A 15441-nucleotide genomic window follows, 5' to 3' on the forward strand; every position below is an offset into this window, starting at 1 on the left:
ACATTCTGTGTTTGCAAATTCCACTTTTAGAAAGTAGGTATTTGCTTGCCTAAACCTTTCAAGCCTGCCTCTGCTAGGTTGTGTATTCCTTGTCTGGAGTTTGAGTGACAGGGCTGGGGGATTCCAGAGAGACAGAATGAGCCCAGTGGTGAATAGAGAGATCTACATCTAGATGGGAGGGAGGAGTTGCACCTGGGACCTAAATAGGACTGTGCCCGCCCCCCACAGTGCTGGCTCCACCCCCTGTGGTGCGTCTGATGTCTCTGCCCTTGCACACTGAAAGAAGAGAAGGAAGACTGTCAGCAAAGTGCTCCAGGGCTGTACTTGCCTTCCACAATGGTGGCTCCACCTCCTATGGGGCGAATGAAGTTCCTGCCCTGCACTGTGAAAGGAAAGGAGAAGTCTTGTAAACAGAGTGGTTCAAAACTGGTTTGGACTGGGCACAGGCCCCTCTCCCCTCAGAGAACAAAGGATTTTGTGGTATAAATATTGGGACCCTGATCCCAAGAAATTAGATCACTTCTGGACTTACAAGACGAAACCTCTGCTGAGGAGAGGAACCTGAAGAAACTGAGGAGAGACTATTCCCAAGCTGAAGTGCTGCTTGGGGAATTGGCCTGCAGTGGTTGCCTGACTGCCAAAGAGAGGAGAAAGAACTTTGTGTACTTTACTTTCAACTTGTGCAAAGATCTCCTAGGGCTTGGAAGAGAGTTTACCCCCTGACCGAAGTCCCAGGACCAGTGGACTTCACCAGCCTTTGTGAATTGCTGCTGGAAACGCTGTTTCAGTGGCTACAGAGGCAGGGAGCTGTGACCGACTTTCACGACCAACCCCGTGTCCTCACCGCATCAAGCAACGTCCGCCTCGAACAACGCAAGCTCCGAGCTCACCAACTCTGTCCTGACGCCGTCACCGAGCCTTTGCCTGCACTGCGACTGGTGGACACTGCGACGTGCAACGCCTTGCTACAGTGTCTCGTACTGGTCTGACCAACGCGGTCACTACTGCTGACTCCGAGTCCTGTGAATGCACTGGAGCTGGGCACCGCCTCGCACGCTTTGTGACGCAGCGCCCGACTCGCACCGCTGTCCGGACTGATCGACGCCAGCTCCCGAACTCCGGCTCAGTCGCCGTACCGCAAGCTGCAAGCACCGCATCGAAGCACCCTCTCGCCCTGCAACACATGCCTTGGATCCACCGACTCTGTCAATGGGCCTCTGCCTCCACCGCATTGAGGGACAACTCGTCCTGCAATGCTTTCTTTCTTCAACGCGACGAACACCGGAACCGGCTCGCACATCCTTGCCGGCCCCATCAAGTAAAAGGTACTGTGACTGAGTCTGTCGACATTGGAGTGGACCCGTACCGACGCGGTCCGCTGGATTTGTTAGACTCTGTTATTTCAACAATGCTGTAGTTGGACAAGACTACTGACTAGGCCAGAACCCTGATTTAAGCCTTTTAACCAGAACTCTTGAAATCTAATAGTACTGTGGATTCTTTTTGTCGTTTATTGGTCTTGTGGTAACTCTATATAAAAGTATACTTATTTTTTATATAAAACTTGTGTGGTGTCCATTTGTAGTGTTGTCTCTGGGTTACTGTGTGTGGTCACAAATGCTTAACTTACAACGCTTCTGAGATAAAGCCTTGCTGCTCATGCCAAGCTACCAAGGGGGTGAGCAGGGGTTATTTTAGGAGTATAATCCCCTTATCCTGACTAGAGGAGAGGGTCCCTACTTGTCACAAGTACATACCTGTGCCAACTAGAGACCCCCAATTCTAACAGCAGGGTACACAAATTATGCCTTATCATATTCCAAATATCATTTTAGCCTAAAATTAACCATATTCAAAATTCATTATTTATAATTCATATGGGGACAATTCATTAGGGGAGCCCAGTTAGCTGATCCTTTAGCTTTCGCCTTATGGCCTTTTCTAGAATGTACGACCCTCTCTAATATATATATTGCTAGAACTCTTTCAAGCCATCGTTGACCAGATGGAGGAACAGGATCAAGCCAACGAGTAGCTAAACAGAGTCTAAAAACTGTCACAGCAATAAATAAAAAGGACTGATTCTGGCTTAAAGGAAGAGGGCACAGCATGCCCAGTACAATCAATTGTGGTGATAAGACAATTCCTCTGCCTAGCACAGTTGACAAAATTCTGCTAACATTATGTTTCTCTGTGTCTAAAGCTGGACATGTGGAAAACATATGTACACTCTCTGCTGCTTGATACTGACAACGGGGGCATGTAGACCCTGGTCCCCTACCTCATTTAGCAATCTTGGCTGGTGTGATATACAGATTGAACCGTGTTTTAAAACATTGTATTTGTAAATTAGCCGCAACGAATGATGTCAGGGGCCAAATATAGTGAGTCTTCTATCTCTCCTGATTCAATCCGTAGCAGACTTTGCCATCGATCTGAGTGTTTGGTCAACTCATATGGCTTTAAATCATTCAAAGTTTTATACATTCTACCTAATGTACTTGAACCTTTAAATAGTTCATCCATCAATCTCACCCTAGAAAAACCACAAGCACCCCCGTCGTTTTGCTTATAAAGTCTCTTATTTGGAGATATTTAAAGAACTGTCGATTATCTAGCTCAAACCTATCTCTAATAACATCAAACAATAACAGCTCAGACTCATTTGTAATATCTCCAACTATCCTAACTCCTTTATCATGCCAATACCTCATATGCCAATCATTAAAAATATTTGCAAGAGAATTGTTCTTGAATATTGGTATATAGGCATTAATGCGCCCAAGGCTGAGTTTTTTCCGCACTGAAGTCCAGACCTTAAAAGCACAGATTATAGTTTTAAATGTGACCCGTTTATAGTAATTAAATTCTAGGTGCCGCATGAGACACCCCCTAGCCTCAGTTCCTAAAATCAGCGCAATATCCCCATTTTCTGTAGCATTGATGCCCAGTAATATAATAGAAGATTAGGCACTGCCCAGCCCCCTCTGTCTCTAGGCAATGTTAACAGTTTAAGTGCTCTCCGAGGGTGACAGCTAGCCCAGATAAACCTAGAGAATAGTTGATTCATAGTAGTAAACCATGAGTTACAGATGGTCAAGGGAATAGCCCTAAAGAAATATAAAATGTCTGGTAAAAAAATCATTTTGATGGCTTTACACCTCCCTACCATCGTAAGCTTAAGGTTCTCTAGACGACTAAATTCGGTTTTAAATTTAAAAAGTAGAGGGTTCAAGTTGTTTTCAGTATTTTAGAAACTTCTGCCACGATTTCTACTCCCAAATATACTGCTTTCTGAACAACTCGTGCATCATTTATCTGAAGGCCATTACCGACCAGGACCTGAATTTTATTTTGATTCAAGCGATATCCCGATAACTTCCCAAAAATGTCAGCTTCATTTTCAATCTCACTTCAGGCATTTATGGGATTTGAGGTTGTAATCGCGAGATCATCGGCATAAGTCAATATTTTTGTGTTCCCCCCATTGCTCTGCACTCCTGCAATCAGTTTATTAGCTTTGATTCTTCTAACAATTGTATCTATCTATAGTGCAAACAATAGGGGGGAGCATGGACACCCCTGATGGGTCCCTCTGCTAATCGGTATCAGGTCCAACATCTCTCCCATGATTGATATTCTTTAAGCTTGCCCATAAAAAAGACCAGGAGACCCTATCAAAGGTTTTTTCTGCATCAAGCAGGATAAGCCCGATAGGGTCCCCGGTAATACCTGCTGGGTCAAAAACAGCAATAAAACACTGAATGTGAATGTATTGTAGTGCGTCCAGGTACAAACCCAGCCGGCAAATTTCTGACATATTTTTAATTGATTTACATGAAAGTATATGACTTACCTTCAGGACATGCCTTGTCTAAATATTTATTTGCAATCTGTTTTAAATTGTTAAATTAAATAAAGTATAATTTAAAAAACACATCCATAAAAAATATCATGAAGGAAAAATAAAGCATACAAAAAAAGTACATCCAATGTGACAGACACATTACATGGAGATCCTATCGAACCCGAAAAAAGATTAACAAATAAAAGAACAATTAGGAAAACCAAAAAAAAAAAATGTTGTGGTAGAGGTAAGGGCAAAGTCGAACAAAGGGATTTCTTTGGGAGGCTGGGAGGTGGAATGACAAGGGGTGGGGTTTTTGAGGTAGATGGAGTATCTGTGTGTTTTGTGTGTGTGTGTTGTTAGTGCAGGTGTGTGTGGGTCTGATGTATATTTTGTCTGTGTTGTAGGTGTCTGTTGTTTGAGTGAGATTTTGCGTTTGTAGGTTTTTTGGGTGTGTGTTGTGGATTTGGCGGGTATGTTGTGTGTCTGGGCTGTGTCTGGGCGTTTTAGTGTGTGTGTGCTGCATGTGGATGTTCATGAGGGCGTGGGCTTCAGACTGCATGCACTCTGCACAGGTCTGGGTAAGGGGTTTTGGGATGGGGAAGAGGCAGGAGGTGGGGTGGGGTGGAAGTCGTGGGTGGGTGGAAGGCTCCTGTCAGTGAGGAGGCCAGAACCTGAAAGGACCTCTGGAGGCCAGGCATACTACTGTGAATGCCTTCCAGGTGATCCAGAGTCTGCTTCATCAGTCTGGACTGCCCATGGATGGCTTTCAGCAATGCAGTCAGCCCAACAGAGTTCTGTCTAAGGAGGTCAACAGCCTCCTCCATCAGGGCAGCTGAGGGCACAGGGGCAGGGGCTGAGTTGCTTGGACCAAATGAGACACCACCCTTTTTACTGGAGCGAAGGCGGACAACTTGTTGGGGAGCAGCAGGGAGCGTAGAGATGGAACGGGGTGGCGGACAAGGATGTTGTGGACACAGGTCCTGTTGGTTCCGCCACCACCAGGCAGTTGCCACTGGAGGACGACTCAGAAGAACATGAGTTGAATCATGGGCCTCCAAAGAACCCCCTCACCCTCTGAGCCAATGCCTCCATCGGTGTCGGTCTTCTGACTGGAGGCACTGTAGCTGCATCCATAACGTCGTCAGCACGGTCCCCTCTGGTTGCCCCTGTTGATGCTGAAAAGACAGTTGAAATAGGTGTAAAACATCTGCGTAAACTCAATGTATGAACATCTAAACAATTACGTTATCAAAGGTGCACAGATCACTCTGTAGGCAACGATTCCTAAAACGTGCATGGAGACAAGGTGGCCCTAAGTTTCCATCAGAAGCTGCACATATATCTATAGTACCAGACCCCACCTACATCTATGGACATCCTCAGTCCACATTAGTCCTGGTGGGAACACCGTCCTCAGATTGCGTTTCTACAACTCAATAGAACAATGAAAGTGTTAAGAGGTTTAGGTAATCTACAGTCAGTGAATGTGGATTCCTTACAGCTTGAAGGCCTGGGCCACAGTCAACATTGCACATAACTCCAACTCCCCTTGTGCACAGAAGTAGTGGACTTTAGTATATCAGGGACTAACAATAACATAATCAACAGCCTTGCAAATCAGGTAAATGTGGAAGTGCTAAGTCGGCTAAGCAAACACAGCAGGCACTGATTGTGTGACACAGGAAGATGACTTAGGTGAAAGTCCAACACGCATATGTGGATATATGCCCATTACAAACCATACAACATTAGGCCTACATAATTCCCTCCATTTGTGGAGAAATCACATTTGTTACTTCAAAACATCAAATACATATCCAACCAACATCACTGCAACTTAACATGTGCAATAGATACCACACTCTCCTCCACGACATTTGTAATCAGGACCTAAGTAGAATTACGTAGTTCACAGTACAAAATTGGGCAGTCCTCGTAAGAATAATTTTCAATATGTTTTTGGGAAAAGATATATGCATGTAATATTGTTAGAAACACTTAAGCTTGGAATGGAGCCAAGAGGAGTGAGAGATGCAAATACCTGCCACAGCACATAGGTGACTGACTCAACTTTGTGGGGTTGTTCGGATTTGGGACTGCTTTGCAGTAGGGGTGTCACCTTTTACGGATTAGCCAGGTCTTTACTGCATCCCTGAAACTGAGGTGGTTTGGGATGTTTCTTATCTTTGTAGAAAGTGAGTTTTAAAATGTTATTTTTTGGGCAGAGAAGGAAGTTCCATCAGTGTGTAGGTTCCTGAAGGAAATGAATGAGGGCTGGGATGCCAGTTTTGAGGTCAGAGTTCTAGACAGTGTGTATCAATGAAGCTTTGTATAGATTCCCCTGTTGGTAATGAAAAGTGCTTTGAAAGAGGAACATCTGACCAAGTATTTTGAGAGCAGGAGATACTAGGGCAAACCAAGAAGAGTCCCTTGGAAGCAAGAGCTACCCACCTTCTACTTAGGGCCTCCAGGCAGACCTCTCATGATCCTCGCTATAATAGTTACATTTAGTTGAGGAGCCAGCAGGAGGGAATGTAGAAGGGATAAATTAGTTTTTTAAGATAGATGCCAGCATGGTAGTCTGTCTTCTGCAGTAGTTTATAGGGCAGATGGCTATGTTAGCAGGAGGGGCAATTCTTAACATGGATAATACTTCATGAAGGTATTCTCTGTCCCTGCAGTAATTGCTCCCTGCTCAGATGAGCCAATATGTTAACTCAAATGAGGTTGGAATTAGGTTTGCAGGACCTTGCGATTGTGCCTAATGTCCTGCCTGCCACAACAAAGCAGAGACTAGTTTGTTTTTGCCTCACACTATGATTACCCCAAAATGATATGCAAATCTCCAAATTTAGCCCCATCATTCTTATTAGACGACAGACTCATGCATCCAAAGTTCTTTCTGGGATTACTTTGTCATACTGCTACTAAGCTTCCACCACAAGAAGTCTTATTTCATATGTCATTTGCTTCACATAAGAATTCAATAGAAATCTGCAAACATTGTTATCAGTAAATATATTCTCTTTCTTCGAGTACTGTTGCAAATTATTTTCACAAATGTTATTGCTATTTAATATCTGCTCCCATTTGTGTTCAGGGATACACTGCAAGTTTGAATGTCAGCCCCGAGCAACCATGGCATTTATTCACTAAAATGGCAGCAATAGCTGTAGGTGCATCGAAGGTTGATCCCTTTACCCATGCTAAGCTCCACAACAGCTACTTATTTGCTACCTAGTGGCAAGGAAGAGGGACTGGAATGTAGAAAATACATAAGACTTTTATAGCACTGTTTATTTTCTGATCCTTTCACTTAGATAAAGGCTACTTAGTGCAGTGCGATTAGTGCCAAATGGAAAACTAGGTCAAAATCTCTAACCCTTGGTAATCCCAGTTTAACACCCATCTCTGATGTGGGGGTATCATCTATAATCAAGCTTGTGTGCTCAATTTCTATCCTAAATGTATGTTATTAGAGCAAATCTTATCAAACGTGTTGTGATTCTTGCTAAAGGACTACCCAAGAACTTCAAAATCTAAAATAAGTGGCTGGAGTTGTCACAAAATACAAAATATATAATCAACATTCTTTGCGCTATAGAGCTAGGTTATGTGGCAGCTTCCCCCAAACAGCTACAAAGCTCTTTACTATACTAACATCATATTCAGAAAATACATTAAAGTATTGTGTGCAGGTGAATAAAGCATGAAAAGAGGAGAAACAAAATTAATGTGCTTAAACTGCATTATTCGCTTCCAATTTTCAAAACCCTTCCTTTGGTGAAAAGGTGGTAAAATACCTTGTAAAACATGTTTTTAAGACTGGTTAGGTTGACACAACTGGCCCAGAGTGTTTGGAGTGTACTATATGCCCGAGAGTGTGGTGTAAAATAGAATCTGGTGTTTCACATTAAACCAGGTTTAATGGCCTAATGTATATTAAAATAGAACATTTGTCAATGTGCTAAAATTCCTTGAGAGCCCCAAAATCATGTTATGCCGAGAATAATGTTTCTGACCCTTGCCACATGTAGGGGCAGATTTACAAGCCCCTTGCAGCTCTTTTATGCTGCCGTTGCGTCACTTCTGTGACGCAGCGGCGGCGCAAAAGAGGCGCCATGCTGCGGGGTATTTACAGCGTGACTCATCTGGGAGATGCGTCACGTTGTAAAGCCCTGCACCAGAAGTGGGAATTCAGGCGCAGGGGGGGGCGGCATTCCGGCGCACGATGCCTCCTAAAAGTGGCTGAGTGAAATCTACTTGATTTCACTCAGTCACTTTTAAGCCCATGCTGGGTCAAAACCCCTCGCCTGCTTGAAGCAGGTGTAAGGATTGAGGCAGCATTTAAAAGATAGGGCACCCCGGAGCCTTGCTGGAGCTGCTGCGCACTTACAACGCAACTCCAGCTATGCGCCAACTTTACGGCACAGATGCGTCACGCAACTATCCGTTTTTGCCCCATGGTGCGCCGCTTTGTAAATGCGGCGCATCCATGGTGGCGGAGCGCAGACGCACAATAACTGGTGCATCCCTGCTGATATGCAGGGATATACCAGTTATTGTAAATCTGCCACGTAGTCTCAAAGAATGACTCAGTGTTTTACATCGGTAAAGTGAAGGGAGCCCCCCACAAGTAATTTTGATTTGGCTCTTATGATGTCTCTGTCTCCACTAATCCATGTGTTAGCCCCCAGGAGTTTGAGTCTAGCTGCGCCCCTGGTTGGAATGAATGTTGAACTTGCACGAGCAGCCTGGTGCAATTCCCCACGGGCTGCACTCAGATTAAGCTTTGCAAGGGAAAAAAAAACTAATTTGCAAAGGTAAAACAAAGATAAAAGGACAAATGAAGCATACGTTAGGCCACCAGTATTGGGACAAAACTGGGTTTAAGATGGCTGTGCACATGTGATCAGGTAGGAAGCCGTCACTCAACGGTAGGCAGCCAATGAATTGGGCGGCTGGCCCACTGACTTGTGCTGTGTTGTGTAGAGTGCGGAAACACAATCTGAATGACACTTGATTAGAACAAAAGATGAAGAGGAATGACTGAAACTACGTATATGTGTATATGTTTTGTCATATTTTTCAGAAAACACAAGGCTGGCGAGGCAGCTAAAGCTGTCTGTACGCCAGACCTAAAAAGTCTGGATCAGATTTACAATTACTGGCGCATCCCTGCATATCGGCAGGGATGCACCAGTAATTGTGCGCCGCAGCTCTGCCACCCTTGATGCGCCGCATTTAGAATGGGACGCACCATGGGGCAAAAACGGCACAGATGCGTCACGCATCTGTGCTGTAAAAGTGGCGCATTGCTGGAGTTGCGTCGCAAGCGCGACGCAGCTCCAGCAGTGATCAGGGGGGCCCTATGTACACAATGCTGCGTCAATCCTTACGCCTGCTTCAAGCAGGCGCAGGGTTTTGACGCAGCATGGGCCCAAAAGTGACTGGGGTGAAATCTTGTAGATTTCACTCAGCCACTTTTGGGAGGCGTTCCTGCGCCGGAACGCCTACCCCAGCGATGGTACGCCTCTTCTGGCGCAGGGCTTTGCAACGTGATGCATCTGGGAGATGCGTCAGAATGTAAATATCCTGCACCATGGCGCATCTTTTGTGCCGCCACTGCGTTACAAAAGTGACGCAACGGCGGCGTAAAAGCGGCGCTAGGGGCTTGTAAATCTGCCCCTCTGGATTGCAGAAAGTTGTCTCAGACTCCTGGCGTGACTATATTGAATGCAAGTACGGTGCTGTTTTGGAGTCTTTCGTAGCCCTTTCTAGCATGGAGAGAGCTTCTTGAAAGGACTAAGGGGCCTGACTGCATTAAGGCATTGGGAGGGTAGAGAGTACCGCGGCACAGCTGAAAATAGTGTAAGCGAGCTAATTCTTGGAACTCTTGCTTGCATTGTTCAAATGGCTCCTTCCTGAAATAGACTGCTCAGGTCCCTACATGCCTTTGACGCCAATTCTCCGAAGGACCTGGGCGTACATGCGTGGGTAAAGTCTGGGTTTCACTCAATGGGTGTGCTAGAGGAGGGGAATGACATGAGCCCCCCTTCATTGCCCACTGCTCTCTAATGTTCAGAACTGTTTTCATTACGGTAGCGAGGTATGCACCCGTGGGTTGGTACTGCTGTGACCGCCAAGGTAGATGCCCGTTTGAATTGATTATGAAGAGTTACTATCTCGGGTAGGGACTCAGATAGGGTAGGTAGTGTGATAAGCAGTCATCAGCGAAAAGACAAGCCATATGAGATTTGCCCCCGCCCCCCAAAAGGTGGCCCAACACCCTGTGAAGTCTCTGATCTTGATAGCCAGGGGCTTAACAGTCATGGCAAAGAGGAGGGGGGGAGCAGGCATCCTTGCAAAGACTGCCCAGTTTACAGGAAAATTCAGGAGTGCAGCCCATTAGCCCTCAATGTCACCAATGGGTGTGTTCTAACAATCGAGAATCCTACTCTTCATCAATGGACCTAGGTGGATTGTGTCAAACACTGCGCCCTATTGAATTCACAGTTAATTCAATCAAATGCATTGTCTGCATCGAGGAAAGCTGGAATATTCCTTCTCTGGACCTTTTCGGCCAAGTGGGCTCTGCGCCCTATGCTGTCTACTCTTGTCAGTTGTTAATAAACCTGACTTGGTTGGGTTCAACCATCCCCTGGAAATGTTGTGATTGTCTTCCAGTAATGTGTAATAGAAAGGCATGTCCAAAGTATATGGAAGACGTCTGTTTGTCCCACATTACACCTTGGGCAGGTTTCTGGTATTCCCACATTTACACTTTATGTAACCGCTGTGGTGTTAAACATATCATGTGTAGGACATTGTGCTGCATTAACTTGAACCTGTTTTTTCTAGAGGTTGAGGAAATGCACGGATTAATACCCATTAGGCAACTGTCAGTACCCTTCTCAGGTCTCCCGTCTATTCATGTCTTAATAATTCCAATATCACCCTTGACATATCTTGCAGCGCCTGATATATCAGTGAAGCCGCCTTTCGTGGCCCATCCAGGTTAGTATAAGTTCAATGCTTTATGTGTCAGGAGTTCTGCTATGTTGCAGCCCCAGGTTTGCTGAGCTGTTATAGTTAACAAGCTGTAAGACAGAAACTGACCCACATGCAGATGGTATGCGTACTTAAGACTCTCAAAAGTGTGCAGCGTGCAGCTGTCACATACATCTCTCAGTCTTAAAACTCCAATACACATTGCAGCAATTGTGGTTTTTGCAACTTTCCTGAATTTGGAACAAGTCCACAGTGGGAAATCTGGCTGTATAAAAGCAATTTTAGTTTTCGTACATGTGACACAAAGTTGTAAGCAATAGCTGGTAGTCTCTATGAATCTGTGATATACTCTTCATATATCAAGCCCAACTGCAGTGTATCACTTCTCAGGAAATCAGATTCTTCTGCCTGCAGTTTGGGCAACCCACCTTGATCCCGATGTCAAACTGGTCTTAAAAAATGCTTCCATAGCTCTCTCTTGATAGTAGGTGGCACCGGCTCTGTATTAATGCGGGTAGTGATGTCAAGATAATATCAGTTTCCCATCTATTATTTACCTCACCAACAGCATAAGAAATGGGATCATATTGTACAGGACATGAAAGGATCAAGCTAAACAGCTTGCCCTCTGCGCACTGTAGCTATTACCCTTTTGGGTTACTAAGTAGTCACTCTGAACACTTTACTTATGCAATTCAAAAATGAAAACAACACCAGCTATGGTTTCAATCACATTGAATTGTATTATCAGTACATGATCACAATTACATTTGCAACTCTCATGTAGATTGTGCAAAAAAGTTCATTTGAAATTTGATGTTATAATCACATCTATATAACTTTCATCTTACAATTTATGGCCACAAGTTATCATGCCCAATGCATTTCGGGCCACGCGGCCCTTCGTTCGGGGCAGTACCTGAAAAAAGACATAAATCTTGTTGTTGCTTGATATGCTAGTCTGACATCATACAGTCGTGCAGTATGCCACAATGAATTTTAAACGTATAAAAATATACATAGAAACCAAATTGGTGAAGTTGAAAAAATGTTTTTCTTCAAACAAAGTCTAAGGAGCCTTAATCATGAATATACATAAGCGAAATGATAATGTACATAATGCCACTTTGAGATAACACCATTAAAATGCATTCAAACACATGAGGTTTAGCAGTATAACCCTGTAATATGAAATGACTCACTTGTCTGGCCTAAAGTGATGTCAAAATCTGGGAATTCTGTAAGATGGAGTGTACAAAGGCGAGGTGAATCAAGGATGCGTTTTTTCAATGCACTGAAAAAATAACGAAGAGACATTGATAAATACACCCACACAAAAACGGGTATAAAATAATAAACTAATCGGTTTGAATCCTAGAAAAACACACTCTCATGAAGCTTTGCAGTGGTGTCGAAAATTTGGCAAACCGGAATATAATGGCAGTTACCTAGGAACAACGCATACACCCAACCTGAAGAAAACAGAATAAAGCATGATTTAAATGCGCTAATCACTATCCGTTCAATTGAGCTCGACTTCAAACTGTTTACACTGCACTTTAAAGCACACTATTCACTTTATAAGACCGGTGCCGTGATATTACAATTGACCTAATCTCAGACTGACCTTGAAGTTAATCCAACGGTAACCGGCAACCTGATTTCGGCATTTTTCTTAAAGCGTCTGTCTAAAACGGGAGAAACGGCGAGACTGAGATGTGCTTATATGCAATAGCGTAACGCGTCCTGCCTCTAAAAGAACAAATGCAAAAAGTACCTGTATGTATCGACGATACACTTCTGCCAAACCGGACTGTTACCACCATTCACTCTATCTTCCCTGACGCGACACGGCGCCATTAAATGACGCGCTCTTGAATAATAAAAATAAATGACGGACTAAAAGGAACGGGGGGAACGCAAAGCCTAAGACAACTTCAAGAATAATGACAGCAAACCTCCAAAGGCGCCATATTGAAATGGGAAGGTGTGTGTGTTAACAGAGTTATATCAAATGTGGTTTAAATACATGTTCATAACAATGAAGTCACCCTATAACAAAAATGTAAACAATAATGAAAAAATAAATGAAATCATGCAATTTTACTGTGCTGTATCCACTATCCTTCTGCATACAATGATTGTGCAGTATCTCATAGAAAACAAGTGAGGTCCACTCGATCATTTATCCCTTTGGGATCTTGTGTCTGTAATCTGCGAATCCAGAAAATTTCCCTCTGTAACAGAGTCTTGGTGAGACCTTTGCCAGGTGTCGGAGTAACCATTTCGAGGATCTGGAATTTAACCTGCGCAATAGTGTGTCTGTGATTCTCCCAGTGTAAGGCTAAACTGCTCTTGGGATTCTTGTTTCTGATGGTGCTTTTATGTTCCGAAATGCGAATTTTTATCTTTCTTTCAGTCTTGCCTATATACAAAAGTCCACACGGGCACTTGATGGCATATATAACATTAGATGTGTTACAGTCTGCACTGATCCTAACTGGGATGGTTTCTCCCGTGTGGGGATGTTTTACACAGTCAGTCACGATAACATTATTGCAGTGAACGCAATTTTGACATTTTCTCATGCCCTTGTAGGTTTTGGATGGAATCATAGGATGACGTTTCAACAGTTCTTTAATGTTTCTTGAGCGTTTGTACGCAAAAATGGGCTTGTCTCGGAACAACCCTTTAAAATCAGTCTCATGCCTCAATAACTCCCAATGTGTGGTGATACTCTTTTTAATCTCGTTTGAACAGGTAGAGTATTTAGAGACAAAAACCTGACGATGTGGTTGCTTTTTCATTTTCGGGATAAGTAAAGAATCACGTGGTAATTTTTCAGTCTTATCCTTAGCTGTTTCTAGTACAGTAGGAGGATATCTCTTTGATGCGTACTTTGCTGTGATGATGGTCAGATTGCTTTGAAATGTTTCTGCTTGTGAGCAGATTCTTTTGGCTCGTAACATCATAGAAAAAGGTAAATTGTTAATAAGATTCCTGGAATGGAAACTATTATACGTTAAGGCCGTGTTCTTATCAGTCGCCTTCTGATACACTTCAGTTTGTATTGTGTTATCCTTTATTTTTACCAGTACGTCCAGAAATGCAATCTGTTCTTGTTGTATGTTACAAGTAAATTGAATGTTCTCATCATACAAATTCATTTGAGCGATTTTCTGTTCCAGCTTTTCTTTGGTATCCTGCCAAATCAAAAATATATCATCGATATAACGACAATATAAAATTGTGTTGTCTGTCCATTCTTTGTCATTCCTTAGAAACATATCTTCATACCTTGCCATGTATGTGTTGGCATATGCCGGCGCACCAGAAAAACCCATAGAGGTACCCTTGTTCTGCAGATAAAAATCACCGTTCCATCTGAAATAACTGTGGTGTAAACAAAAATGCAAAAGTTCTAACAAAAAGATTTTTTCTGCCGGTATCTCCTCTTGTTTCAGCAGGGCCCATTCCACAGCCTCTATGCCCTCAGAATGTGGGATAGAGGTGTAGAGAGCCTTGACATCTAGCGTGCAAATCCATGCACCTGAAGTTACTTGTACGTCCATGAGTTTTTTCAAAAAATGAGTAGTGTCCTTAGTATAGGAGTACCAACTTTGGACAAACGGTTGTAAGAATTGATCTAAGTATTGACCCAGAGGTTCGAAAATGGTGCCGCACCCGGTGACAATAGGGCGGAATGGTGGGTTCGAAAGATCCTTATGGATTTTAGGTAGCATGTAAATTGCCGGTTGTTTTGGGAAAGAAACTGTTAGAAATTCGCGGGTTTTCTTACTGATCCATTTCATGTTTTCTGCACGTTCTAAGATACTTTCCAAAGTGGTCTGTAATTCTTTGATCGGATCCTGATCCAATTTAAGATAAATGTTGATGTCAGATACATGTTCCGAAACTTTGAGATCATAGAATGTTTGATCCATGACGACTATTGCGCCGCCCTTATCTGCTTGTTGGATGTGTATCCTGGAGTCTTCCGCCAATTCTTTGAGGATCATTTTGTCATGTTTAGAAAAGTTCAACCGACAACTTTTCTTAGTGTTGATTGATTTCAAGTCTTTGAGCACAAGATTTTCGAATGCATCTAGGATTTTGTGTGATGTTGATGCCTGAAAAGTAGATTTTGATTTGAACTCAACATATTCAGGAGGATCAATCTCAAGTGATGGATCAGGTAGAGTTGAAAAGAAATATTTGAGTCGCAAAATCCTCATGAACTTAAAGAAATCCACTTCAGTTTCTAAGGAGTTAGTTTGATAGGTAGGTACGAAATTTAAACCTTTGTTGAGAACTCTGGTTTGTTGTGTAGTCAACTCTTGTGAAGAGATATTAATCACTAAGTTTGTTTGGTGCTCCTCAGATTCGGTTTTACCACCTCCTTTGCCTCTCCTTGTTTTCCTTTTGTCTTTCCTGGTGGTTGTGTGGCATCCGCGTCCTGGGCGTCTTTTTCCGCCCAGGACGCGGATGCCACACAACCACCAGGAAAGACAAAAGGAAAACAAGGAGAGGCAAAGGAGGTGGTAAAACCGAATCTGAGGAGCACCAAACAAACTTAGTGA

At 43.4% G+C, this 15441-nt stretch overlaps 1 protein-coding gene across 2 annotated transcripts; it reads right to left on the reverse strand.

The window, feature by feature from the left end:
- Positions 1–4296: 4296 nt before the first annotated feature.
- Positions 4297–12703, reverse strand: LOC147702948 (uncharacterized). 2 transcript variants are annotated; one of them, XM_086928853.1, is made up of 4 exons: positions 12639–12703; positions 12489–12549; positions 12064–12155; positions 4297–5025 (listed from the first exon to the last, which is right to left on the reverse strand). In XM_086928853.1, exons 1-4 carry the CDS (start codon positions 12685–12687, stop codon positions 4895–4897), a joined length of 333 nt encoding a protein of 110 aa, XP_086784979.1. In that variant the 5' UTR covers positions 12688–12703; the 3' UTR covers positions 4297–4894. The 2 variants fall into 2 exon arrangements, 1 of the variants encoding a protein (XP_086784979.1); XR_015297263.1 differs by lacking the exon at positions 4297–5025 and adding an exon at positions 11584–11780 and having other exon boundaries at positions 12639–12694.
- Between the last annotated feature and the right edge of the window lie 2738 nt (positions 12704–15441).

This window comes from Lissotriton vulgaris, chromosome 7, assembly GCF_964263255.1.
Source record: "Lissotriton vulgaris chromosome 7, aLisVul1.2, whole genome shotgun sequence".
NCBI classification, from domain to species: Eukaryota; Metazoa; Chordata; class Amphibia; order Caudata; family Salamandridae; genus Lissotriton; species Lissotriton vulgaris.